Source organism: Diceros bicornis, chromosome 1 (genome assembly GCF_020826845.1).
Source record: "Diceros bicornis minor isolate mBicDic1 chromosome 1, mDicBic1.mat.cur, whole genome shotgun sequence".
Lineage (NCBI taxonomy): Eukaryota > Metazoa > Chordata > Mammalia > Perissodactyla > Rhinocerotidae > Diceros > Diceros bicornis.
The window spans coordinates 52,485,280-52,512,597 of NC_080740.1; the positions used below are offsets into that span (position 1 = coordinate 52,485,280).

General features: G+C 52.5%; 1 protein-coding gene across 1 annotated transcript in view; it reads right to left on the reverse strand.

Moving 5' to 3' along the window:
- Nucleotides 1-27,318, reverse strand: part of FSTL4 (follistatin like 4) — a 396,568-nt gene that overhangs the window by 44,036 nt on the left and 325,214 nt on the right. The window contains exon 7 of the mRNA XM_058540354.1: nucleotides 4,384-4,550. Within this exon, the coding sequence (XP_058396337.1) occupies nucleotides 4,384-4,550 (167 nt within the window). The remainder of the gene's footprint in view (nucleotides 1-4,383; nucleotides 4,551-27,318) is intronic.

Consider the following 27,318-nt stretch of genomic DNA (forward strand, 5'->3'; position numbering starts at 1 on the left):
AAGCTGAGGCCTCCTGCAAATGGGTAGCTCCGGCATCCTCAGGAGGTGCACCAGGTCCATGCTGAGCTTCTCGCAGCCTTAAGAAGTGGAGGGAAACTTGGGCAGGAGCCCTGGGCAGGCTGGGTCGCTGACCTGTTGGGGAAGTTAGAAAGGAGGGAGACCCCAAGAGCATCAGCTGGGCTCTCCCTTGTTTGTGGGTCCTACTTATGTTGGGTCCTCCTTGGGTGCATGCTTAATCCGGCTGGAAGGGGCTCAGGACTCCTGCAGGACACACATCTGATCATGTCACGCCCTGATTAAAAATCTCTGGTTCCCACTGTGCACAGGGAACAGACAAGGTCCTTTATGTTAACATTCAAGGCCCGTCATGTTCTGGCCCCAACCTGTCACTCAGACTCCTCTCTCTCTTGCTTATCCCTGTCCCCTGAACCTCTCCTTCCTCCAGCCCCCAGAAATGGCTACCTCCTCCTAATATAGAACCTGGCGCACGGTGCTGTAATTCTGCGTTTGTGGATACATTACCCCCTCGAGGCTGGGGAGAGTGTCTTTGCTCTATGCCCCAGCACAGTGCTTGCGAGTTGCCAGCCCTTAGTAAGTGAATCCAGATGGTGATTCCCACATCTGGAGAATCATCTGGACGGCACTGCACGTATCAGGTGACTCATGAACGCTCCCGACAGCGACACGGCTCACTGGGGAATCCAAGTGGCTCCTCCTCACTTGGCTCCAGGCTAGAGGGGTACATTTACTTTCTGATCAAATATTACTCTGATGCTCGAGGTATCCTTGATGTTTGCAAGTCAGAAAAGTTTAATTACATGTGTCAGTAGGATGGCATTCTGTAATAGCTCTGTGACTGAATTCATTAACAGAATTCTTAACAGATAAGACAAATTAATATTTTGTTGCCCATGAAAGCGTCTCATTAAGAGAGCAGTGAAAAGGTGATTAATATTTTGTTGCCAATCAAGATGTCTCATACAAATGACAAGGGAAGGAGGCCCGCGTCTCTCCGTGCTCTCAGATCTCCCCGCCTCGGGTTTTGTAGGCTGATCAGCTTCCCCTGTCTGTGCAGTGCTGCCGTGCCAGTTGCTAATTACAGCCGGCGATTGTATTTCATCTCTGATTGTGGTGGGTTGGGGTGGGCGCAGAGATGCCACGGACTCAGGGACTTTAGGAACCCATCAATCCCTGATCTTTGCTCCGTCAGGGTTGCCCTCCTGGACTGTCCTCCTTTGACCAATTCTTGCTTCAAAAATGCCCCGTGAATCCTGATGACCTGGCTTTACCCCTCTCCAGCCTGATCTCCTCCTAGGGCTGCTCTCCTCACTGTCCCCAGGGTGGGGCTGCCATTTATGTACACCTGCTGCGTGCCGGGCACCGGGCTAGACGCTTCACACACACATTCAGCCTGAAAATGCCCATGCAAAGAGGACATTGTCACTCCCATCTCCCCTCAGGCTCAGAGCAGTTAAACAGCTTACCCAAGGCTGCTCTGGGCTTGCTGGAAGTCTCTGGCCAGCATCTCTCCCCCTGGATGAATCAAGGCTAACACGGATGGTGCTGCCCCTCCCTGACCACAGGCAGCAGGGGCACCCCAGGGTCGTTTCTGCCTGACCAGGGAGCCTCCCTGGGCTGCTGCGGGCTGCTTGTTGGGACTCAGGCTGCAGCATGTTGAGAATGCTTTCTGGCAGCAGCAGTAGTAATAATAATAATGATAGTAATAATAGTAATTGTAGTAATGACAGAGTGATAACAGTTGGCATGGAATACTACATGCTAAGAACTTCACCTAAATCTTCTCATTTAATCCTTCCTATAACCTTATGCAGCAGGAACTAGTATTCATCCCCATTCCACAGAGGAGGAAACTGAGGCCTAGAGAAGTCAAGTGCCCTTCCAAGGTCACTCGACTAGTAAGTGGCAGAGCTGAGACTTAAACCCAGGTCCCTTTGACCCCAGAGCCTGTGCCCTTCACTAGCAGGCTGTGTTGCCTCCCTCCTCTCCTTGAGGCAGGGGGAGGTGCTTGTGCACGTGTGTGTGTGTGTGTGTGTGTGTGTGTGTGTGGTGTGTGTTTTGTGTGTGCTTGCATGCATCAGGTGAGGATCCCTGTGGGGCTGGCATTGCCCTGCACCCTCACATGGGGGTTTCTGAGAAGCACAGGGGCCTGCCTGTTTGTGGGCTGCTGACTTGACCATGAGCAGCAAGTGTTTCCTGGGAGGGAACAAAAGGCCATTAATCTCCAGTTGTACCCACAATTAACCCAAATTGCTAACCTCGCTGTGAAAAGTAGAAATGCAATTGAATTGGTGCTGGAGGCATGTTCGAGGGAGGAGAAAAACACAGTAATTTAATTAACTGATGGCAAGTGCATTAAGAAGGGTTCTGCTTCTGCCTTCCCGTCTGATGTCTTGAAATAGAGCATCAAGTAACGCACGTGGATGTTCAGGCAGATACAGGTGGACCTGTCCTAGTTCTGAATCAGTCACCACTGACCAAACACAGTTAAAAGCTGACACCCCACCTTGAGAGCTTTTGCACACACAAGCCTATACACCCTAACACACACACATGTACCCTCGTCTTTATAAACAGGACACTGCCTTTCCTTGCTGAGATCCCAGACAAGCCCTGGGCGTCTTAGGCTCAGAAGACAAAGGATTCTGCCCACCCAGCATCTGCCCATCAAGTACCCCCCAGGGTTGTGCTGGTGCTGACATTCAGAGGTGGGTGGGATACAGCCTATGCTCACCACAGTGCGGAAATCACGAGTAAACAATCCTGCCCGGTGGGAGAACGGTCGGGGAAGGACACTCTTGCCCAGCTCTGCCCAGGGTGGAGCCTCCAGAGTGGCCTCTTCTTCCCATCTGCTTCCCTCAAGATCTCCACAGTGCAGCCAAAGGGCCTAGAAAGTAGCAGAGTCCCAACTTTGGTGGTTCCTGCAGAATTTCACACTGGGCTCTCTCCCCATAAAGCAGTCTCAGAGTTGGAAACGATCTTCCAGGTCATGGGGTTTAGCTGCCCTGTATTCCTGACCATGGCTCTCCTTGAGCTTGCATGTATCTAGGGAGGGGGAGCATACTGCCTTCTGTGATGGCTCACTCCATTGTGGGGCAGGTCTGATGGCTGAAATGGTGTTCCGCCCAAGCAGCCCAAATTGGTCTCTTTTTGAGGTGGACTCTGGCTCTTTGTGCTGGTCCAACTCATGGGGTCACACAGGCCAGGCCCGCTCCTGCTGCCCCAGGGCTTCTCTCACCACCTTAGAGATGTCAGCGGGCACGGACCACTCATCCTACAGGTCTTCCTTCTCTGGGCCCAGCATCCCATTTGCGGCCAGCTGGCCTGTCCTGAGCCAAGGAGACCAGGGCCATGCCCCTCCTTTGCCTGAAACTTATATTCCTGTTACTGTAGCTCAAGACCTGTCTGCTGTCCTGGCAGCGCACCACGTGGGTGACGTCACTGTCTTCTCACATGAACTTCTGAGAAGCCACTTCACCCCTTGTGCCAAACCCTGGCCAACAAAATACACTTGAATTATTCCATTTATTCTCCAAGTCCAATAGAAAGGAGGTACCTCTAATGCTGCTATTCTAATAGATTAATTCATTGAGGATCAGTGGCTTAAGAAATTGCTGAAAGTCTCAAAGCCGGTGTGGGGTGACACTGGGACCCCAGCCCAGATTGCCAGGGCCTCAGAGTACAGAAGCACCCCTGTTGGCCATGTTAGGCTGTGTGAGCTCGGCTCTCTTCCACCCAGCTCATCAAATCTACATTCCCTCTCCCAGCAAACAAGGAGGGCAGGCCCCTCTGGCCCTATCTCCCTTCCTTACACCTCCTCAACTGGCCCCTGCCCTCCAGCCAACCCAGCCTGGAAGCTTACCTCTGCCCTCCACAGAGAATACCCATTCCCCCTCGTCCAGCTGTCTATATCCTACCCAGCTGCAGGGCCCAGAGTTTTCCCTGAGTCTCCCCCAAGATGCTCTCCCTGCTCGGAAGCCTCCTGCTCGGCCATGTTGTCTGTTGGCCTGTGGTCCCTCCGTCACACAGCCTGCTCCTCTTACATCCCGTTCCCACGCCCACCTCTGGGCCTTTGCTGCTGCGGCCTGTGCAGAGCCCTCCTGCCCTGCCCACCACGCCTCCCTGGTCAGTGCACCCTTCTCTTATTCTGAGCCTGGCTGGCAGGCTTACAGCCACCACCCATCCTCTTCTCTGCACGTGGTGGGGCTTGGATTTTCTGATACCTCCAGCCATCAGGCTTGAAAGGCACCAAACGTGGGATGTTGAACTAAAAACCCTCTGGCCCTGCCACTGCCACATGGTGTCTTGCACAGTTTACTTCCCTGGGGGTACCTTTGAGCTCAGAGTCAGAGCCAGGTGACTTACGTTGATGTCTTCCAAGTCCAGGAAGTTGAGGGCGAGCCCGTTGCGCTTCCAGACGATGGGTGGCCGCAGGTCTCCATGGACAGCGCAGGTCAGCACCGTGCTCAGCCCCACGGTCACCGTGGCCACACTGACCCTCTCCTCGGGGGCGAGGCTAAGCTGAACCACCTCTGCAGGGAAGAAGAAGAAGGCCGTCAGGTGCAGGCCTGGGGTGGAGTCTCCACTCGAACGCAAACAGCCATGGGGATCTACTGCAGGGCAGGGGCCCAGGCAGCTTCGAGGCTCCCTGAAAATTGTTCACAACCTGCTGACTGAATGTACAGATGGACATTTCTCTCGTGAGAGGGGCCATGACTTATGTCAAATGCTCAAAGGGCTCTGTGAGTCAAAACAGGTCAGGAACCATAGTTAATGTAGGGGAACCATCAAGGCTATGGATTTGTGAGTCGGGCTGAGAATGTGGGCTGCGGGAGCCACGTGGGCGTCACACAGAGACCAGGGGGCCAGACGTGCAGCGGCTGCCCTGCACTGTCTGGCTGGGCCTCCTGAAGTCTGGGCCTTGCTAAGTGCAGTCAAGGTCTGCTGGCTGTGCCGACAGGCTTCTCATCCATCTGGGGGCAATTTAAAGGTTGCATTGTCTGAGGTCCAGGGAATGAGCTGGCTGACCTTTGGAGGTTTGTTTCTGTCTGAGTAGTCTCTGAACTTGGATTTGGATTTCTGCTCAGCCACCATGCACGGTAGCCTTTAATTTTTTGAAGCGTACTTCAGGCTGCACAAATTACTAATCCTTGTCATTTTATACTTGATAATTGACATTAAGACTGATCATTCTTCAGCCAAATAGGAAGGGTCTAAAATATTTCCTTGCAATCACAGGCTTTTTGAAATTCTCAGGATTTATGAAAAAATTAATCAAACTTGGGCTGTTCAAATGCCAAAATGGGATCTGGCTTGGAGGGAGAGTCACCAGCCCACTGAGGGGCCTGCCTCCTCCCTGCTCTTCCCCCAGATCTACCACTCAGGGGGCGAGGCGGGGGAAGCAGCCAGAGGCGGCGAGAACTGAGGGAGGCAGGCTGGCTCTGGGGCTGTGCTTCTTTGGGGGGTGCCAGCAAAGATGCTGGGAGCCCCATCACTCTCACTACTCTGTTGGGACCTGGAGCCCTGACAGGTGTGGAGCAAGGCACAGCATTGGGAACTGAGCCCTGTGACTCAGCAGGACACTTCTGAGCTGTGACCAGGCAGCACATCTGTGCTCACACCTGTTGCCGGTGTGTGTGGGGGAGGGGCAGGAGGACAGGGAGCGAGAATAGCTGCAGGTGTGATGCACTGCAGAGCAGGTGAGGTGAAAGCAGGTGCAGGCAGGTCAGATCCTGAGCTGCAAAGCCCTCCCCCTCCACAGACACTCAGTAGCCCAGCTCTGGGCCCACGAAGACGAACATGATATACAGTAGGTGCTTAATCAGTGCTGGATGGATGTAAAATGGACAAAATGGAAATAAAGAAGGAAAGGAGCCAACAGGCCAGTGGAGAGGGGACAACCACACACAGGAAAAATGTGACTCCTGGTGAAGGAGCTGAGCGGGGAAAGATAACACCGAGTGATTGATGCGGGCCCAACCGGCATAACATTCCACAAACATTAAAGTGATGCATTTCAAGTTCCCTCCTAAATCAGGTCTGCTTGCTGCCCTTCCCCCTCTGAGTCATGAGGCTTATTGCTCAGGGTGGGACAGAGAAGGCACTAGCCCTCTGTAGCAAGACCCAGGCTTTGGAGATGGGGAGCAGAGAGAGGGAGAGGGAAGGAGAACTTGCTAAAAGTGTGTTTCTCCCCCTGTGCTGTGCTGGCCCGTAGGACTCAGAATCCAGAGTTCTCCCCGAGGGTAGAGGGGGTCCCCCTTCCTCATCAATGAGCCACTGGGGCCCATGAGGCTTTGTGCTCTGTGGAAGTAGGAAGGGGTATGGAATGGCCCCTCCTCGTCCCAGGGGATTGTAGGAATAAGGAAGATGATGAGAAGGGTCAAAAGTGTGCCTGTTGGTGTGTAGGTGAGGAGAAAAAAGGAGGGGCTCTGGAATGAGGCTAAGCTCTCCCCCCACCAGCCTGCCCCCTCCCCACCTGCGGCAATCACACGTGCATGGCAGAGAGCCAGAGCCCCCTCAGCTCCCAAGTGGAATGGTGTGGAGGGGCCCAGAGGTTCCTGGCCACACGCTGGCTGGGCTATGAGGGCCTCTGTACCTCTGTGTCTGAGGACTGCACTGGACTGCCAGACCAGGGCCCCAAGGGAATGCTGTGGACCTTGAGGGGTGCCTAGTGCCAGTGCGGGCTGCGGAAGGCCGAGCTGTGGGGGAACACCAGACTCTGGACTCCACCAGGCTGAGGGAGCTCAGACCAAGAGCACAGCCCTGGCTGACCTCAGCCTAGAGCACCCGTAACAGGGCAACTGGGGTCCTCGCAGTGGGAACCAGAGGTGGCAGAGGACGGCCATGTGCTTCCCTCCACACTCAGAAACCAGCCTTGGGAGCAGCTGGGGACTCCAGGTGGGAATCGGAGACAGGATGCATCTTTCTTAGATACAGCATTACTTACGTGGACTGTTAAACTGATCAGCTGGGACTAAGCTTTACAGCGGATTGAACATTTAGTTGCGTTTTTCTCCCAATGGCTGGTGGGTGGGGCTTGTGAAGAAGTCAGGTAGGTTACAGAAGGAACCTACATCTTCTCTGCACGCCTGAGCTCCAGTCAGACTACAAGGAAAATGTCAACTGGGCATCAGGGAGGGGCCCTTGGAGGAGGCGGGACCTCCCGTGGGCCGCAGAGCTCCCCTTCCCCAGGTGTGGGTCCCCCACTCCCTGCATCACATCTTGGGGGGTGGCTGATGAAACAGATCCTGCCCTTCCACCTCAGGCTGATACAGACTCTGGTGGCAGGGTGGGCATCAGGTTTGAGAAAGCATCCCAGGGGCTCCCAGGGTACCTGGAGGCCTGAGAACCATTGCCTTAAAAGACCGAGTGTGTGTGTGTGTGTGTGTGTGTGTGTGTGTGTAAATGGAAAGGGGAGTACACGAGGGGGATGGGGAGGTGAGGCATTCTGGTTGGCTGGGGTCTCACTTGGAATGTAGGATCCCCTCTTCCATGTGGCCCTAAAGTCAAATATTTCAAACAGTTTTAGAAAAATGTCTGGAGGAGCCTATAGCACAGGGCTAACAACAAACAAACAAAATCCCGAGTGGGAAGGGCCTGGGAGCGCTGCTCTGTGTCCTTCCTGAGTGCGCCCGCTCATTTGTATGTCTGAAGACGTGCGCTTCGTGCAGGAGAGACTTGTGCAAAATTAGAATGCGCCTATTAGCACCATCATAATTCTGCTCCTGTCAGCTACACAAATATTAACCAAACAGCAAATATTTGGATCATTTAAAGTTTAATTAAATGAATGTTTTATTGGATTTAATTCGTGTCAATATTCCCTAGCTTGTTTGAAAATTCCGAAGAGATTTATGGCAATTGAAGCTCTCCTTCGCCCTCGTTCCCAGTTATTTACTGTTCAACACACCTTCCTGGCAGCCCCGCTGCCCTGCTGAGTGACCTCCCAGGGTGGTTTCCTGGCCAGTGAAAAATGAGGCAGCATCATGTGCTGGGGCTCGAGTGAGCAGGACAGATGCTGGACTGTGGCTCAGGACACCGGGCCTCCAGGCCTGCCTCTGTTGGTGACATGCTGAGCTGCCTTGGGTAGGTCCATTCCTGTCCCTGGGCTTCACTTTAGACATTAGTAAAATGAGGGATTGGGCCAGGAGAGCTCCGGGGGCCTGTCTCACTTTTAAGCTCTGAGACTCAAAGTGAATGTCCCTGCAGACCAAGTGGACGTCCCTGTAGACCCTCCTCGGTCCCACTAGGAGCTGCCCAGCTGTGTCTCCCCCACACCCACCCAGTGCCATCTGCCTCTGTTCTTTGCCCACTTGCCTGTGATGGTACAAGTGACACCTCAAGTGGCAGCAGCAACAGTTGCCAAGCCCCACAGAGGCTGCCCTCATGACACCCCCTGAATCCTCCCCTTCCTCTCCATGCCAGGCGCTCAGCAGCCTCCTGTGTGTCACCCCTCTAGTTTGCCTCCACAGCCTGTGAGTCTCCTGGTCACCCCTTAGAGTATAAGCCCTGCTCAAAAGCCACCAGCGGCTCCCCATCACCCACACTTCACCACAGAGAATTCAAGACAGTCCCGACCTTGCTTCCCATTCACCTCTCACCTCACTTACTGTGGCGCCCGCTGGTCCCTGTCCCATTTGTGGTTTTGGGCCTCAGCGTGTGCCTGCTCGGCACTTTCTACTTGTCTATTCTGAGACCCTTACACTCTTGGCCTCACCTCCAAGATGACCTCATGGGAGGTTTCTGGGACCCTGAAATTTTAACATAAGGAGACACTTGGACAGACACTGGGTGAAGAAGATTGAAAAAGACTATCTTAGTGAATGTGTCAGGACTTTTTTAGGCTTAAGTAACAGAAACTCAGAAACGCTCAACCAGCTTAGGAGAAAAAAATGAGGGTGATCTCAGTGCCCATAACTGGGGAGAGGGAGTGCTGCAGGCATCCAGGACCCTAAACAATGGCATTCTCTACTTGGCTACAAGATGTCCAGTGGCGGCCCCACACTCACATTGTCCCTGTACATGGGATCCCAGAGAAGGGGACCAAATCTTTCTGAGAGCCCTGGAAAAAAGCCTGGGGAGAACTCTGATTGGCCAGCCTTGCCTCCTGTGTTCTTCCATGGAGCCATCACTGAGGCCAGGTGATGGACTACTGTGAGTCACAGGGCTAACTGACCCATCACACTTGGGCCCTGTGGCCACCTCTGGGGCCAGGAGCTGGATTGTTGGGATGGGGTCAAATGTCCTGACAGAAAGGGTGTGTCGGGCAGATCAACACCCTATGACCACCACAGAGACGCAGAGAGGGCTCCTTCTCTTCCCTCCATCACTTCACGGCCCCATGTGGAAGGCTTAACATCGTTTATGATGATGAGGGAAGATAGGTGGAGACATTTATGAAGACGACGAGACTCACCAGAACTGAAACCTGATTTCGGTTATTGCAGTCTGCCCCTACCCCCGCCCCTTCTCTGGAGAGCGATTTGGGGAGGGGTTGGTGGTGGTGTGGCCCAGCTGAGGGGACCCCATAATCTTCTCAGGTCTCACATTGTGATGGGGACAGGAGGAGGGCCAGACAGCCTGGAATTTGTGGGGATGGCCCTAATATGGGTTCAGTGAACACAGTCAGCGTGTGGGCTGAACCTCACCCCTGCCCAGGCACCCCTGTAGAGCAGGGGACTCAGATACACGCAGATCTGGACTCTGCCCTGGTAGGGGCAAGAGGGAGGTGAAGAAGCCATACCACAGCCCTCCAGGGCGGCAGCCTGTGGAAGGGCCAACGAGGGGTCCTTCCAGCTCCTGGCTGTGGCTCTGCTGCTCCCACGATGCCTATGGTCCTACGGGTCACTCTGTGGGAAGGTTCACAAGGTTTCTGGGGGATCAAGCAATAAGATCTGCCCTGTGGACAGAGTGTGGTGGGGGCAGTGAGAGAGGCTGGGCTGGAGGCTCTGTCAAGTCTGGGGTGAGAATGCATATGTGGAAAGAGGCTGATGTCCTTGAGCAGAGAGGGCTGGGCTGGGGGTTAGAGCAGCCCAGTGGGGAGCTTGTCTGGCACTGCTGGGCAGAGATGCCCCCAGAGAAACGGTGCCCCTGCTATAAGAACTGGCACTGGAGGGCTGCCTGGCAAACAGGGAATTGGAGGAGGGCAAGGGAGTGGGGGCAGTTCCTTACAGCTTGGGATGCCTGTCTCCTTGTGGGTCAGGCCTTCTGACATCAGTGGGCTTCTCTTTGTTTCCCCCTGGTATGAAGAAGCACAGGTGGCATTGCGATGACTGTCCAAGTCAGCGTGGGTTGGTTAGCATGAGACAGCCCTTCCTGGTGCAATAATGAGGCTGCCCGTCTGGCAGTGGGACCCAGGCAGGGCTGTTTGGAACTCTGGTGCCTAGCACGGTGCATGCCACACAGTAGGTGGGCTTGAGGCCAAGTCAGGCTGACAGCAGTATCCTGGGAGACACCTACCTCTCTCTAGGCCTTCAAACCAGAGCAGTAACATGCCCTTGGTTTTCCAGACACCAGGTGTCGCAAACACCAGGCCTCAGCCTCCTCCCTGGACACATGCTCTCCCTGCTCCTTGGAGCTTGGAGGGAAGCGGCTGCCGCAGGGGATTAATGGGCCCACCATAAGCAGGCTAACAAACACCGTTCCTGAAAGCAGGAGGCCATAAAATCTCAGTTGCTGGAGAATTGGGTTTTCGTTCCTATTACAGCTTTCCCTTAATCGCAGGCGCTATTTCTCACACTGACTTGAACTCGATGAGACACTCATAAACCCATCAGCACCCTCTCAAGCAGGGTTCTGGTGCTTCACAGCAATAGAAATTAAATTTCTCAAATTCTTGTCAAGTTGGCATTAGTTTTCTTATGTTAGAAATGCACTAATGGAACACATTCCTACCTGGACATTTGCCATTTTTCAAATAATGCTCTTGGTGAAAAGACCCTGTCAAAAGCTCAGTCAACCTGCCTGCACATTGAGAGGACTGACTGAGCCTCGAAGGGCAGACTCAGGCTCGGGGCCTGCATGGGAAGCAGGGTGATCTGGAGAGAGAGCCCGGGACAGGTGCCTAGACACAGCTCTGGAGCTGCGGCCTCTTCTCACACTGTCCTCCTTGTAAATTAACGTACTTCCCCTGGAATGAAGCCCCCAGCTGACGTGGAACCCCTAAAGGAGGTGGCAGCTGTGTGACAAGCTCTCTTGATTTGGTCTTGTTCCTGTGACCAGGGCCACACTGTGAAGTTGGTGAGTGGGACAGAAACAAAGGTAGAGGGTACGTGCCCAGGTCTCCTGACCAAGTAGGGGCCAGGCTACATCTCAACATCTCCTGGACCTGAGGACTTCCCCTGGCATTTACAGAGTGGAGCTGCTTTGGCTTGCCCTGGGGGGATGCTTGGGCACTGCTGTGTGCCTCCTCTGTTCCCCTCTACCAGAGCCTGCTATTCCCAGCTCCTTTCAAACATCTGCTGCAACTCCGCAGGTGGGAGGCTGGAAACAGGTTGTCCTGGGGCCTTGCATCTCAACACGTACGTTCTGAGCACTGGGGAGTGTCCAGCCTGTACAGATGGCTGTGGACCAGCCAGACTTGCATGTGTCCAAAATTTCCTGTTTGTTTATGCATAATCTGATCCAATTTTTCTGCCATTGTCATATTTCCTCTTGCTTGCTTCATTTTAGGGATGCAGTAAGCTTATTAGTTAATTACCTGCAGATCTGGGGGTAAATTACTTTTCCAATTGACTTATGTTGCTTCAATCATTTTTACAATTTAGTTATCAAATTCTGCTCTCTGGTGTAAACAAACACCTTTGTGAGCTGCATGAAGACAGAGGCCATGTCTGTTTTCTGTTTTTTTGTATCCCCAGCACCTAATACCATTCCTAGCACACAGAAGGACTTAAGTAGTTTTAAGCAAGTGTACTATTAGGGCAGTGCTCATTCAACAATTATTTATTGAGAACCTACTATGTGCCAGGATACAGTGGGAATATACTGGCAAGCAGAGCAGGCCCGGTGCCTGCTAACCTGGAGCTCGTGGCTTGGCTGGGGGGACCGGTGTTAAGTGGGCAGAAAGCAGCACCTGAAGCCTGTCTGCAGGCCCCGGGGGAGAGCCATTGGCTCCTGCAGAGCCTGATTGCACCCTCTTGGTAGAGCCCTCTCTGTGTACCCAGTGCTGGGCCCTGTGGAGGTGGACAGAGAAGGCAGAACCACGTTCCACTCCCAAGGAGCCCCAGTCTGGTGTAGCGTTCTTCTGGTTTGCAGGAGGGCCCTAGGGAGGGGCAGGATTACCTGGGCATCCTCTGACCTCTAGGGCTCTGTTTGCCTCCTCTGGCCAATAAACCTTTTTGGCTTTGGGAAAACTAAACTGCAACCTGACCACTACGTGCAGAGGCGTGAGAAGTTAGAGCTGATCTCAGTGCCCAGGGGCTGTGACACCACTGTTTCAGGGTGCCCTCGGGTGCTACAGGGGTGCCATAGGCAGCAGAGGCATCAATGGGAAGCATGGGGTCAGCGCTAAGGTGGGAAGCCTAGGGCCTCCTGTTCAGCAGGATGCATGGCCGCCATGGTGCCATGCACCAGCTCTCCCTCCCTGGCTCTTCCCTGTGCCTGGGGTAGCCTCGGTCAGGCTGCCTGTCTGTGTGCCTCCCACACCCCACTCAGTCTACTCCCAAAGATGATGGAACCACCTCTGCTCAAGATATTTGCAAAAGGAAACTATTTTAACTGCTTATTCCTTTGGTAACTTTACAATTCTATACTAGTTACTCAGAATTTGCAAAAATTCATACAGATCTCTAAGGTTGGATCTAGAGTCTCCTGGGCAAACTGTTGGTGGAGATGAGCAGACAGCTTTAACCTAACTGTGTGTACCATGCTGTGTGTTCCCAGATGCTGGTTCATTTTCCAATTCCTGAGCTCTCATTAAGACTATTGGGTAGTCTTGGAGCCTCTCTTGGAGGCAAGATGTGGTCATGTGACTGGTTCTGACAGAAGGGATGTGAACATGCCTGGCCACACAGCACGTGTGTCATTGTGATGGTTAATTTTATGTGTCAACTTGATTGGGCCATGGGGTGCCCAGATAGTTGGTCAAACATTATTCCAGGTGTGTCTGTGAGAACATTTCTAGTTGAGATTAACATTTGAGTCAGTAAACTGAGTAAATCAGACTGCCCTCCCTAACGTGGGTGGGCCTCATCCAAACAATTGAAGACCTGAATAGAACAAAAAGGCTGAGTAGGAGAGATCCTTCTCCCTGACTGCTTTCAAGCTGGGACATGGGTCTTTTCCTGCTTTCAGACTTGAACTGAAATGTCATTGCTTCCTGAGTCCTGAGCCTGCTGGTTTTCAGACTGGAAATTACACCATTGGCTCTCCAGCTTGCTGACTGCAGATCTTTGGACTTCTCAGCCTCCATAATCATGTGAGCTAATTCCTTATAGTAAATCTCTCCTTCTCTGTCTCCATCCATCCATCCTTCCATCTATCCATCCATCCATCCACCCATCTACCTACCCATCCATCCATCTACCTACCCATCCATCCACCCATCCACCCATCCACCCATCCACCCATCCACCCATCCACCCACCCATCCACCCATCTATCCATCCATCCATCCACCCATCCACCCATCCACCCATCCATGCATCCTATCAGTCTGGTTCTCGGGAGAACCCTGACTAATGCAGTCATCATCCACAATCTCTTCTCTCCTCCCGTGGAGACTTGTGGTCATGTATTTTGTGAGAGCAAAGAACACAGCCTCCTAGTGGCTGCATGAGGAGAGCTGCCTGCCACATCAGACCTGACGAGGGTGAGAAATCAGTCTCAACTGCATTCTGCTACTGAGATTTTGGAGTTTCCACAGCATCTAATGTTGATTACCCAATGCACCCCCTCAGAAGAGAAAGAGACACAAGTTACTGTATTTCCACAGAAGAAATTGTAATGAGATGTGGAAGGACCTTTGAGAGGCCAAGTCCATCAGGTTGAGGGCCCTCTGACCAGAGAGATCTCACTTCTGTTCCAATCTCCCAAACACTTTCTGTCCAGGAAGCTCCTCTCTCATCTCACAACTGTTTCCACTGCTTCCACTATTATATGGTGAAATCACACTAGTGTCCAAAGTCCCTGCCCAAGGGAGGAGGGTCTCAGGGTGGGCTGGGAGAGAATGTGTAAATAAATTACACAGTGTAATAGAACAAGATGCTGAGAGAGAATAGCAGGGGTGGCCTTTTAAGATGTGAGTGGGGAGTGGTGTTGGAAGCCTCTCTGAGTAGGAGATATTTAAGTGGAGATCTGTAAGATGAGAAGAAACCAGCCAGGCCAAGAATGGGGGGAAGGGCATTTTAGTCAGAGAAATAGCTCGCACAAAGGCCCTGAGGTAGGACAGGGGCTTAGCATGCTCTGGGAACTGAAGAAGGCCATGTGGCTGAAGCACAGGGACCAATGCAGGTGTGTGTGGCACAGATGCAGTCAGAGAGGTGGGAAGTGGCCAGGTGGAACAGGCAGAGCCACAGTTCCTTAATGGAAGACTTACTGGTTTTAATTTAAGGCAATGGAAAGTGATTGGAAGGATTTTAAGTCAAGGAGGGATGTGATCTGATTTGCAAGCTAAAAGGATCACTCTGGTTGTTGTGTGAATAATGGACTACACGGGAAGAGGAGAGGATGCGGGGAGACCATCTAGGAGGTCAAGGCAGTAGTTCAGGGGAGAGATTGGTGCTGACTGTGGAGATGGAGAGAAGAGGAAGGGATGGGGCTTGAAAATTGTTTGGATGAGGGGCAAGGGAAAGGCGTGTCAGGAATGACTCCTCCCATGTTCTGGCTTGATCCTCTTGCGTAATATGGTGCTATTTCCAGAGGTGAGGCATGCTGGGAGGGGAGGTCCTGGGAGCCCCACAGCCTTGATGTGCCATCTCTGTCTTGACTGATCACCCTCTAAAGCTTCCCAAGGCATTTGATCTGAAAGGTAGATTACCAACACGTTCCTGGTCTCTTCAGTGAGTAAGATTTGAAAAGGACTTCTAAACTATGGCATTCTTGTTACTAAGAATCCTCAGCTGAGGAAGAGGAACAGACACGAGTCTCTATGTGTCCTGGGCCTGGGGTGTGTCCAGCAGGCAGCCAGAGCAGCAGAAGCCAGACAGGGAGCCCATCCCCACTGTGTCCCCTCACCCAACCTCCATGCTGCGGCCCAGGCCATGCCCTCTCTGAGTAGGGACCATGCTTCACACCACAAAGGGGAGAAGCCATCAGGTCTTGCAAGAACATGAATAAATGTACTTTGTTTTCTCTTTAATTATCCAGTCTCCTGAGAACGCTAAGTCATGGCTGCATTTTGTAAATAGGCATCAGCAGGCCATTCTGGAGAATAGCTTACATCAGTGTATTTGTTTTTGTTTCAATTCCAATTTCCTGAGCGTATCATGGCTCTGATGAACTCCTGATGAGGGATCCCTGAGCCTGGCTATGGTCTCTGCTGCTCCCAGGACGCACAGAACTCCTGCCAACTTTCATCTTTAAAGGAAACATTGCTCATGGCCTCCATCCCTATCATGGCTCCCAAGGACCTTAGCACACCACCTCCTGGTCTGGGGTAAGCCATGTTCAGAATCTGTCCTCCCTCTGGGGCACCCCTTGTGTTCTGGTTTTAGGGCCCATCTGAGAAGTTCCCATAGCTTCCATCACTGAGTATTTATTAACACGGCAAAGAGCTCAGCTGAGTCCAACTGTTGGAAGGAGAGGTCAGTGGGGGGGCGTTGGCCCCTGGCAGCCTGGTTTGGGCCTTGGCAGAGGGGGTTCAGGGTTGGAATTTGGAGGAGCCTTGTCCCTCACCGGCTGGTGATGCTATGGGCACAAGCTAGGAAAGGGCAGCATGGAGTTAGAGAGGAGGCGTCTGGGGCAGTGGTAAGGTGAGGCTGAAGGGGCCCATGGCCATGGTGAGGAGTTTGGGTTTTATTGCATGAGAAGCCATTGGAGGATTTTAAGCAGACTAAAATGGTCTGACTTACACTCATAAAGACCATCTGTGTATCAGTTGAGACATTTTCACCTGTGTTAACAGAAAGCCCTAACTGGCAATGGGGCTGGCCAATAAGGACAAGCTATTATCTACACAGGGAGAGGTTTTCTGGTGGGAGTTTCCTGGGTAGGTTCATTCCATGGTTCCAAGATGTCATCAAGCACTCAGGCTCTCTTCCTTCTGCCCTGCAGCCCTCAGTGTACAGCCATACTGTGCAGTTCTAGGCATCACAGGCAGGCACTACATCGTAGGGTGGGAGGAGGGACTCTTTCTTGTGTGTGAGCTGTAAGAACAAGGGATCCTTTCCCAGCAGCCCCCATGCTGACTTCTCAGGTTTCATTGGCCAGATTTGTGTCATGTGCTCACCCCTAAAGCAAGGACTGGCAAGATTCACCATGACTAGCTTGGGGAGGCGTGTGGCTATGGGAGGAGGTGGGCCAACTGGGGCTCAGAAAGGGGTGCAGGGTACTGGGGCAGCACTCTGGTGCTTGTGTGGAGGGTGGTCAGAATGGGCAACTAGGGAAGCCAGGAGACCTGTTAGGAGCCTGTGGTCCAGGTGTCAGTGGCTTGGGCCAGAGCAGTGGCCATGGAGGTGCGGAGAGGCAGACTGATCTGGGACACCTGTTGGAGGCAGGGCCAATAGATTTACTGATTGATTGGGTGAGGGGATTGAGGGAAAGGGAAGAATCAAGGATGAATACTGGAATTTTGACGTGAAAAACTGAGTGGGTATTGGTTCCATTTGTTGAAAGGCAGAGGGAGAAAGAGCAGACATTTTAGGTAAAATCCGGGTTCTGTTTTTACCACAGTAGGTGGACTGAAGGGTAAGCAGTTGGCTATGAGTCTGGGGCTCAGAAGAGTGATCCAGGCCAGAAATACAAATTTGGAATTCATGAATGTCTAAATGATATTAAAAACCACGGGGCAAGTGAGATCACTAGCGACTGTGTGAAGAAAGGCAAGAGGTCTAAGAACTGAGTTCTGGTACCCACCACAGTTGAGGAGAAGCCACAAAGAGCCTGAGCAGGATCTGTGAGGGTGGGCCTGGGTTCTCTATCCAGGGCTGCCAAGAGGTCCCGTCAGAACAGGCATGAGAGTTGATCACGGGGTTTGGCAACATGGAGGCCACTTGGGACCTGATATTTGGAACCTCTAATGTTTTCTCAGAGCATTGGGGAGTGAAGCCATCTTTGGAATGGACTGAGAGAGAACAGGAGGTGGAGAGGAGGAGTTCTTTAGAAGAGTTTTGTCATGAAGGGGAGCAGAGAAATGGATGGTGGGTGGAAGGTCAAGGAAAGACTGGTTTGTTTTTTAAGGTGTTGTGTTTGCAGGCCGAGGGGAATGATCAAATGGAGATGGCAAACTTTATGATGCAAAAGAGAGTAGGGGCAATTTTAGAAGAAAAGCCTCTGAGTGGGTGAGGGGGGGAGCCCCCAGAGAATAAGTGAAGGCCCGGACTCTAATGGGCAGCGAGTTTGTACTTTGTAAACAGAAGGTGGGTGTAGATGGAGATGTGGGAAAGTGCACCTGATGGTAGGAAGACGAGGGAAGGCCCATTTGGTATACATCAGTGGTTCTCAACCTGCGGTGATTCACCTTCCCCCGGGACATTTGGTAATGTCTGGAGATATTTTTGGTTGTCACAACCGAGGAGGGGGTGTTTTCCTACTGGAGTCTGGTGGGTGCAGGCCAGGGATGCTGCTAAACATCCTACAATGCATAGACTAGTCCCCGCAACAAAGACTTATCTGGCCCCACACGCCAATAGCAGTACCACTGAGAACGGTGGTATACATTAACAACCACAATTAGAATCATAATGTGACTTGGACAGCCCTAAAATAAGTGTCCTTTATCTGTTGAAAGAGAACGTCCTCCCGGCCCTTTCTTGGGCAGGGCCTGCTTGCACATCTGGATGCAGCCCTGTCCGAATGAACCCATGTCTTGGCGGTTACCTTGCGGGGGTCAGAGGAGGCCCTTCGCTCCTCACCCTCGCTTGACAAGGCCAGATCTTACACTGGGACTGGGCCATCATGCTCTCCTGCTGATACCGAGCTCGGTGGACCCACCTGTTACTCCTGGTGGTGGCAGGGTCTAGATGTAGGCAGGTGACTGGGGGAGAGAGGACTTCAGAAGAGTGGGTGTTATGAGCATCATAGTTGTGACGTAGAAGCCAACTCATTTGCCTTTGCTGAAACCTTCCCCGTGTTGGGGAGATGCAAGATGCATGGCACCAAAATATTGGGATGTGAGAAATCTCCTTTCCTTATATGGGATATTTATCTCTCTGTCTTGGGTAGGCTCTTTATATTATCTTTCAGAGAGAATCCTATAATATATGCTTTGTCCAAGGACAGATCTTGGTAAGAAAAATGCCTCCCGTTTCTTCTCCAAAGGCTCCTCTGCCATCTGTCAGCTTGGAAATCTCCACATCTTGACCCACGGCAAATTGCTTCTCGCTGCACTCGACGACACCGCGCCTGCCTTGTGAGGCACATGCGGAGGCTGCAGGGTGGCTGAGTGAACGGTCCATTTTAGGGATGAATGAGCCAAAATCTCATCCACCTCATCCCATCTTTATAATTACAGCCAAACCGCCCTGCACCCCTCGGAATCCACCCCTTTCTCTTCGTCTCCTCCAAGGCTGCTCCCGGCCAGGACCTCATTATTGGAAGAAGCAGCAGCCTCTTTCTTGGGAACGTCTCCACAGGCAGCTCCCCATCCAGGCCTCCTCCCCTCCCACAGTCTCAGGAGGGAGCCGAACTCCTCGGCCTGGAGTTTACGGCCCTCATCTCCCTCAGTTCCCTTAGTTTGAAGCAAACTGAACTCCAGGACGCATTCTCCACAAGTCCTTGTTTTCCCACGCTCGCCGGCCATGCTGGCACCACCTTGCAGAGGAGCTCAGCATTATGCAAATATGCCCCACGACATCTCCACTCAAACCCGTGAAGCTGGTGGAAAATCAATGTGAAAAATTCTAGGCTTTATCTCTGTCCTGCCGTTGCCCCTTCCTGCCTCTGGGGGTGAAACCGATGTGGCTACTGACCTGGACCCAGAGAGGGTGCCTTTTGGAACCCTCTGGGGCAGAGGTGGCCAGGGCATAAACCCTCAAAAATAAAGAAATTCCAGTGATCACAAAGGTAGCAGTGAGACTAAAGGTTTAAAAAATTATCTTCCACAACTTCATAAATGTGTCATTGGGCAGGTTGAGTTTTGGAGAATTGGCCTGCAGACCCAATGCAGGGGACGTTCGCCCCCCAACCCCCTCAGGGACTCACAGGCTGGCACGAGATGCCTGGCAGGCAGGCTGTCCAGCATCCCTGCAGGGCTGGCAATCCTGGATCTCATGCCCTTGGCAGGCTTGGCCCCATGTGGAGGACGGGGAACCAAGGCCCAGAGAGTTATGGTGGCAGGACCAACACCCTGCAGTTCAGCACGCTGCGATTTTCTTCTTAGCACCCCATTTCAGTGGGGTTGGAGGGAAAGGGGAGGCAATTATAAATTCCAGAAGAAAATCTGGATCTCATCCTCAAGCAGATAGCAAGTTGGAGAAAGGTAATTTAGAGTTAAACATGGTGCCTCTGCACCCTCCCCCAGCCAGGCTGGGAGAGGTGGGCCCGGGAAGTCCCCGGGGTTGAGCCCTGGTACCACTGTCCCTGGCAACAGGGGGACTGATTTATCTTGCTCTCATGTGTGTTTTGTTTGTGGTTGTGGTGCTGAATGACTTCACAGTTACAAGTGAACAGTCTCATGCAGACCCTGCTGCAGGGGTCCCAGTGCCTCCGGCGGAGGGGACACACGCACAGCGTGCTGACAAATGGCTCCCAGATCAGAAGGCCTACACATCACGTGTGGGGACGTGTTTGGGCCTCACCTGGGATGGCAGCCCACATCAGACACCTGTAGCTGAAGCTGTGCTGGGTCCAGGCCCTGACTGTCTTTTGTGCATTGTAGAAACGGACTCAGGTTCACATTCAAAGGGGTCAGATGTCTTTGGGATAAAACAATTATCTGGGTTCTAGGGCTTCTTTATAAACCCCACACCCATAAACAAACCATACAGATATCCCAGGGCCCTGTTCCCACTTCTGCATCCCTGGAGACCCCTGTTTCACTGACCAGGTACCCTGCTTTACGCTGACGTCCGGCTGTCTGGAGCACCCCCGTGAAGTGGTCCTTCCTGCCCATTGTAACCCCGTCTCTACCAAGATGACCCTTCTCAGCCTCACCTCCCATCTCCACTCTGGCCCAGCAGGAAGGAAAGGCTTCGGAGAAACTAGTTCATGCCGAGGAGCCCACAGCAGCCAGGTGTGTCACTCTCCCAGGTCCTGGTCCTGGCTGTTTCTGGTCTTACTTCACCTTTCCACGTCTGAGCCTCATCTGCAGGGGTCTTGGGAAGGCTGAGGAAATGACCCTGATACCAGGAGGCTCCACGGATGCCACACACCACAGTCCCCCTGTGGACCATTGGGCCAGCCCAGCGGTCCTTGGGAAGCACTGGAGTCACTGGTGTCAGAGGCTCCTTCTGTTAAACTTATGGTGCTTCAGGAGAGTGAAGCAGCCAAGCCCTCCCTGGTTAAACCAATACGGCATGGGTGGAAAGCAATCAGGAACATGAAAATCCATCCTTCTGTTCATACGGGCACTCATGCTACCCCACCAACTGAGTGCCTGCTGGGAGCCAGGCCCTGTGTGGCCCTGGGAGCAATCTGGCCCCCGGCATTCCCAGCTGGGCCAGACTCAGCTCTTCTGGACCTGGTGCTCTGACGTCCACGGGACCTCTACCCTGGATGGCCTGTCATCCCTCACCTCATCTTCCCCCACCAATCCCCCTTCCCAGGCCTGGCCTCACTGTCCTTTGTCATTCTGTCAGCCTCTTGCCCCCACGGTCCCCAGGTCTGGTCTCTCCCCCACTTCCCAAGTCTTTCAGCTCAGCCTCTCCTCCACTCCCATAACCACAGGCCAGGGCCCCTCCAAAGGCCTCCTGTCTCCAGGCCCATGTTCTGGACAGCCACCCTGCCACCTGGGGAAAGTCTGGAGCCCTGTGTGAGCCGGCGCAGTATGCTGTTTCCCATCTCAGCCCCTCACCTTTCTGCCCACCGTGCCTTCCTGAGGCTTCCCAGGCTGCCCCTGTGGCTGCCTCCTCCTCTTGCACCTAATGTTGGAACTACAACCTTATCAGGGTGGCCCATGCCACGTTCTGTGCCACGTTCTGTGGAGATCAGGTGAATGGGCCCCCAAGGCGGCGTCAGCTGAGAAAGGGGCACCTAATGGGGCACACTGGGGCAGGGGTGAGGGGCAGGCAGGGTCAAGAGTGGTAGGAACTCTGTCTGGTTTTTGGCTGTCTCCTCAGCACCCGCTGTGGGGTCTGGCACTCAGCCGATTCCAGTAAACACCAGCTGAATCAAGGAATAATGAGCTTGCCAATTGAAGAGGGGGTACATGGGCAGCCTGGGCACAGAGGGACAGAAGAAGACTGGGCGCAGCTGGAAGCATGAGGTGCCTGGGCCGTGGAGGGTGGCAGGGAACCTGGGGGATGGATCATGGCAGCCCTGGTCTTCCAAGCCCTCTATGTGCAGGCACCACAGGAGGCGCTCCACCCCATGGCCACCTTGTAGGGTGGGTGCTTTATCTCTGTGGCTCAGACAGGTGAAGAGAGTGCCTCAGGGCTGCACAGCTGGGAAGCAGTGAGGCTGTGGCAGAGCTCAGGTTTACCCACCAAGCACGCTGCCCCCAGCGGTGAGGTTGGGACACACACCCAGGGACCTTATTTTGCCGTGGTGAGTGGATGGGACTTCATCCCTCCCCCTTCATACCCATCCAAGCAATGGGGGATTGTTTAATGACTCCAATCAAAATGTATTCTCTCTGAAGGCTGGCAGCAGCCCTGCAAGTCCTGGTCATGCTGTCCCCCGACATGATGCCCCAGCCCACAATGGGGCCTCTGAACTCTTGTTAAGGGTGAGCACACAGTGACTACTCAGCATGGTGGCCCCCCAGCGCTGCCAAGCCCAAGGGTCTCATAGCCTGTGACCACAGTGCTCCCATTAGGTCCTGGCTGAGCATCGTGAACCCAGCCAGCACCTGCCAGAGGCTCTGAGCATGCCCAGGTGTGGGGGCCTCTGCGTGCAAACATGAAGTACACAGGAAATGCCACGTGCAGCCAATGTGGCCACTGAACGCGGATTCCAGGGCACTGATCTTGGGAGCTGAAATGAGTTTCCCTTCTCCTGGCAGTTCTACAGACAGGCCAGGAAGTTGTGGGCAAAATGGCTTCCTACTGTCCTGAAACAACACTGATTTAATGAGCTCCTGCACATGCAGGGCAATCACCAGTGAAATGTGTCCATTAAAATGTATGTGGTTCAGAAGGAGGCCTGGCCCTCTCCTGGCTGAGGAGCAGCTGAGGGAGGATGCCTGGTGAGCCGTGGGCCTGTCTGGCTTGGGCAGGGTCCACTTAGCAGCCCCTGCCTCATCATCCACCCCTAGAGCTGCCCTCCACACTGGCTCTTGACCTCGGAGAGAAGGCGGTGAGCCAAGAATGGCGTGGAACAAATCCCTGCGTGTCCGCAGCGTCTGGGAAATTTGGAAGGGCCAGGGCTTCAGGATTCCTTTGTCCTTCTGTGAGAAGGGGGTTGGGCAGCCGTCTGCCTCTGCCCAGCCCCCCACTGACTGAGACGGGGGGTTCCTTGGCAAAGGACAGCAAAGGACACCATCGACCCCCACCTTCTGCTCACCTGGCAGGTAGGGGACACAGGTGTCCTGGGAGTAGGGCATGTCCCCTTGTAGGGCAGGCCTAGGATGCTCCCGTGGTCAGCCTGCAGAAGAGCTGCACTTCACCCTGGGGTGGGGTGAGGAGGTGGTCGTGGGGCAGGCACAGAATCAATAAGTACCAGAGGAGGCGTCAGCCACCAGAAAGCTGCAGGCTGGCTGCGTGTCAGAGCTGTGTGTCTGCAGGTGGCTGAGGGCCTCTTCCTGAGCCCGGGCTTAGGAGGCCCACAGGACAGGGGAGAGGCATCCTGAGGCTGTGGTTAACTAGGTAGTGGCAATAAGGACAACCCTTTGTCACAAAGCACTTGCACATCCACAGTCATATCAGCCCAATGGGAAGGCTGGGGGAGGAGCATTTGCCCATCTCACAGATGAGGAAGCTGAGGCCAAATGAGGTGAAACAACTTGCCCAAGGTCTCAGAGTGGATCCTCTCCCTGATGCCCAGGATGGTCAGAGCGAGGAAGGCCCTGTCTTCCACTGTCACCAGGGCCACAGTGAGGCCTATAGTGGGGGAGGACTTGGTGTTGCTCCCCTGCCAATGGATATTTGAATCCATCACTGAAGGTTTGTTTCACAATTGAAACGCGCCTGGGAAGTTAGAGTCTACCATGGCCGTCAGTCATTAACACTCAGGAGACTGCTAGATCTTTTCCAGCTTGTGGGGAATTTGGTTTGCTTGGGGCAGAGGAGGGGTCCAGAGATCAGAACGGGAGCTTCCAGAAAGAAGGTCATTAGGCACAGGAGCGCCCTTTCCCAACCTCCAAATTTCACTGGCTTGGCTGGGGCACTAAGGGCTGAGGGCTCCTTCTTGCAAGTCTCTTTTTGCCCCTGGAGGATGGTTTCCGGGAGTGCAGCTAACACTCCACACTTCTGCTCATGGGCACCTCAAGTGTTGTGTGCTAAAGGATCCCAGGCTGTGTAACCCCAAACTTGGCTCCAAACGGTGTCAGGGCTGGCGTTTGGCTTCCTAGATTAGGTCACGGGCTCTGGAAGCTTCACTTGTATTTTCAAAAGCCACTTTTGTTTGCCAACTCTCTGTCAACCAACAGGTTCAATGCTAGAATTCAATCAACAGTGCTCTAAGCCTCCTGGTAACACTCACATCCCTCTATTGTGTTTGTCTCAGGGGCCGGGAGCCCTCCTGACTGTTATAAAGGTCATGTTGCCCTGTCCTTCTAACTCACTGGCTGGCCCACTCACCCTCTCTGCAGCCACCTGCCCCTGTGCACTGCTCTGCAAACTGAACAGGACTGACATGGCTAAGAGGCCAGGCGTTCGCCTCATGGAACAAGGCTGGCTGGGACAGGCGAGGCCTTTCCACTTCTGGTCCACTAACCAAACCAGTGGAGATGTCAGGCTAACCCAGGAATGTTGACGCTGTGAGGGCTCAGTGCCGGCACCAGCACAGAGCTGGGAAGGCCACCCGGGCATCCAGATGTTTCCCTCCAGATGTGGCACCCCAATCAATCTCTGATCTGAGGGGTAGTGCTGCTGTGCGAAAGACGTCTTCTCTGGCATGCAGTGAGGGAGGTGTGTGTGTGTGTGAGTGCATGCATGTGATGTTCTTGCTGCTACTGTAAGGCTGCCAATGGCCCTCCCTATACACCGAAATTGTTTTCTTTTTGACTTACGCCCTTTCTTTTATGATGTTGTGGTAACAGTAGAAGCTACTAGTCCTTACTTGGCCAAATGAAAAGTTAGCAACATAAATTAGGCCTCTAAGTTTGTTTTTATTAAAAAATTAAATGTAAAAAAAATAAAATTTTTTAAACTAAAAAAAGTAAGTTTGTGAAATCTGGGGACCACAGGTGTTGGTGTGACATTGGGACGCCAGCATTGACCTCTCACTTGGTCAGTCTTCTGTACCTGTGGCGGCAGCAATGGCAGGTGGGTTCAACGTGTGCACCACATTTAATCGGTTGTGTTGAGGAGTCTGGGCCACATCCAGGTTCAGCACAAAAGAACAGTATCATTGATGTGCTGTGTCTGCCAGCGACTTGGGGAGGAATTTGCTTTTATTAGCACTAGCCCTCAGGTTGAAAGTGAGCAATTTTGCATTAAAAAAAAAGCCAAAACCAGTTCAATGGACTCAAATTAAATCTTAGCCAATATACAGTCGTTTCTGAAAAATCCAATTGGTCATAACTCAAGCTTTAAAGGGGGCTTCACTTTGGGAACCTAGATGCCAGAGACATCTGGGTTGGTAATCAGGTAACCAGAACATAAGGATGACTCAGGAGAAATCCACTCAGCAGGCCTTAGAATGAGCACTGTTCAGCAAGAGCGGAGGCTGGACTCACTCCTCCTGGGAGCTTCGTCTGCTGTGCCCTCAGCTCCAAGGTCATCAGGCTACAGCGCAGAAGACTTTAGGTTTTAAACACAGAGCTCGTCAAAGCTGTGCCTTCCCACCCCACGTCGTGGACAATTTCATGGCAATACCCGGAGCGCCACCTGCCCCACTTTCTGTGCTGTTGCCTATTTTGGGCGAGGAGTCTGGTAAGCCACCCCTCCCTGGCACAGGAGTTGGTTTGAGAAGCTGGGCTGATGCACATCTGAGTTCCTGGATGACTGAAGAGTCCCGGGGGGGTTCTGAGGCCTTTGCAGGTCAAACTGGAGGTGGTGGAGGCACAGCACACTTGTCTTTGTAGCCCAGCCTCTCAGGAGCAAATTCCAAGTGCAAATCTCAGCTGCTTCCTTCCTCATCCCGAGATGGGGAGGAGGGAGTGGGCTGTTTAGTCTTTCCCTAACTTTGGAAACCATAAGACATAGAGACAAGAGCCTGTCACTTTTGGCAGAGCTACCAGGCACCTGCAAAGTCAGACTCCTCCAGAAGCCTCTGTCAATTTATCTGACATTATACTTGCACAAATGTGCGAAGATGTCTTTGACCACTGATGCCAATTGCAGTATTGTTCATGGTAGTGAAAAACTAAGAACAACCTGAATGTCCATCACCAAGGGATTGGTTAAATACACTATGTTTAGCCCCAAATAGAATATTATACAGCTATTGGAAGGAGCCAGGTCAATCTATTTGTACTGACTCGATACAGTTTTAAGTGAGAAAAGCAAATTGTAAAACAATGCATAGAGTCTGATCTTAGGTCACAAAAATACTTGTGTGGGCATTTGTACCTGCTTGAAAGAAAGCCTGGATGGGTCCCACCAATTTGTCAATGAGGTTATCCCTGAGGAATGGGACTAGGGAGGCAATGGGAGGAGGTTTTGGGAGGAGTCATCTTTCAATTTAATGTGCAATTGTGTAAAATTAGCATCTATTACTTTGAAACAAAAGACATTATTTCAATAAGAAAATGAAAGAAAGCCCTCAGGAGCATCGCTCTTTTAGGGTCTCATGATGACTGCATGGGGGCAGTTGGATTTGTGGGATGAGTTCTTAGGAATTCATGCTTATTTGGGATCTGGGAGTCTTCATTCAGCCCAATGCTCTGGTGAAGCACTCACCAGAGAGGAGGCCTTTGCCCTGCTCCAACTAAGGCTTGCTGGATGGGTTAATGCTGCTTGCCTGTGAGCTGACTTTGGGGTCTGCAGAATTCTACAAGGCACGGTAGCATGTCCTCTCTCATCTTTTTGGGTTGCTGGCTGCAGAGTTGACTGCAGCTTGGAGTCCCATGAATATTGGTTTCGCGAACACTGTGTTGTAAAGCTGACGGAGAGAGGAGGACAAATTTGATGCCATCAGTCACTCACTATCAACTTCCAGATGGAAACCTCAAAGCCCACACACATGGTCATCTTCTCTCTCTCTTTCCTCTCCAAGTCTTTAACTCAGCTCAACCTTCTCTGGTCGCCCCTAACTCAATAGAGCGTGTGTGCCTAACATGGCTCTTCCTGCAGGGTTCCACTTCATGATCTCCATAATCCAGCATGGAGACGGGGAAGAAGAACACGGCCACTCTCTCAGTGATTTAACAGGATGCTTTAATGATGTATTGAAAATGAACATTGACCATAGGTAAGAGGTGCTAAACTGATACTTTAAAAGCATACCATCCATTTCGCTCTGATAGACTCCTCTCCTTAAATCACTGCGTTGCCATTTTTACGATGCAGATCTAGCTATTGAGGCTACAGGACTGTGAAATGTCATATAAAAAAGCCAATAAGAAAAAAATAAAATTAAGTTGCACGGAGCATGTATTAGCATTTCAAAAACGTTCTGTTGCATTATGCTCTGCTCTGTCAAGGGGCACCGGGATCCCGTCCTCTCCATAAAGAGGCTGTGCCTCAGAATGTATTAGCACTCCATTCCTGAAACGGCGTGGCAGCTGAAGGGCATAGTTACGATAATGGCGAAATGCATTCTGGACTAAATTTGATAGGACACTGGGGCTGCCTGCCTCCTCTGATGACAAAGTCTTGATTGCTTCTCTCCTTGTTGGCTCAGGCCTGTGGCTTTCAGAATTTTGACAAATTAGTGTTTTCAGCATTTCTGCCCTGGAGAAAAGTAAGGAATGAAATCTGCTGAGGTGAGAGTCTGACTCTT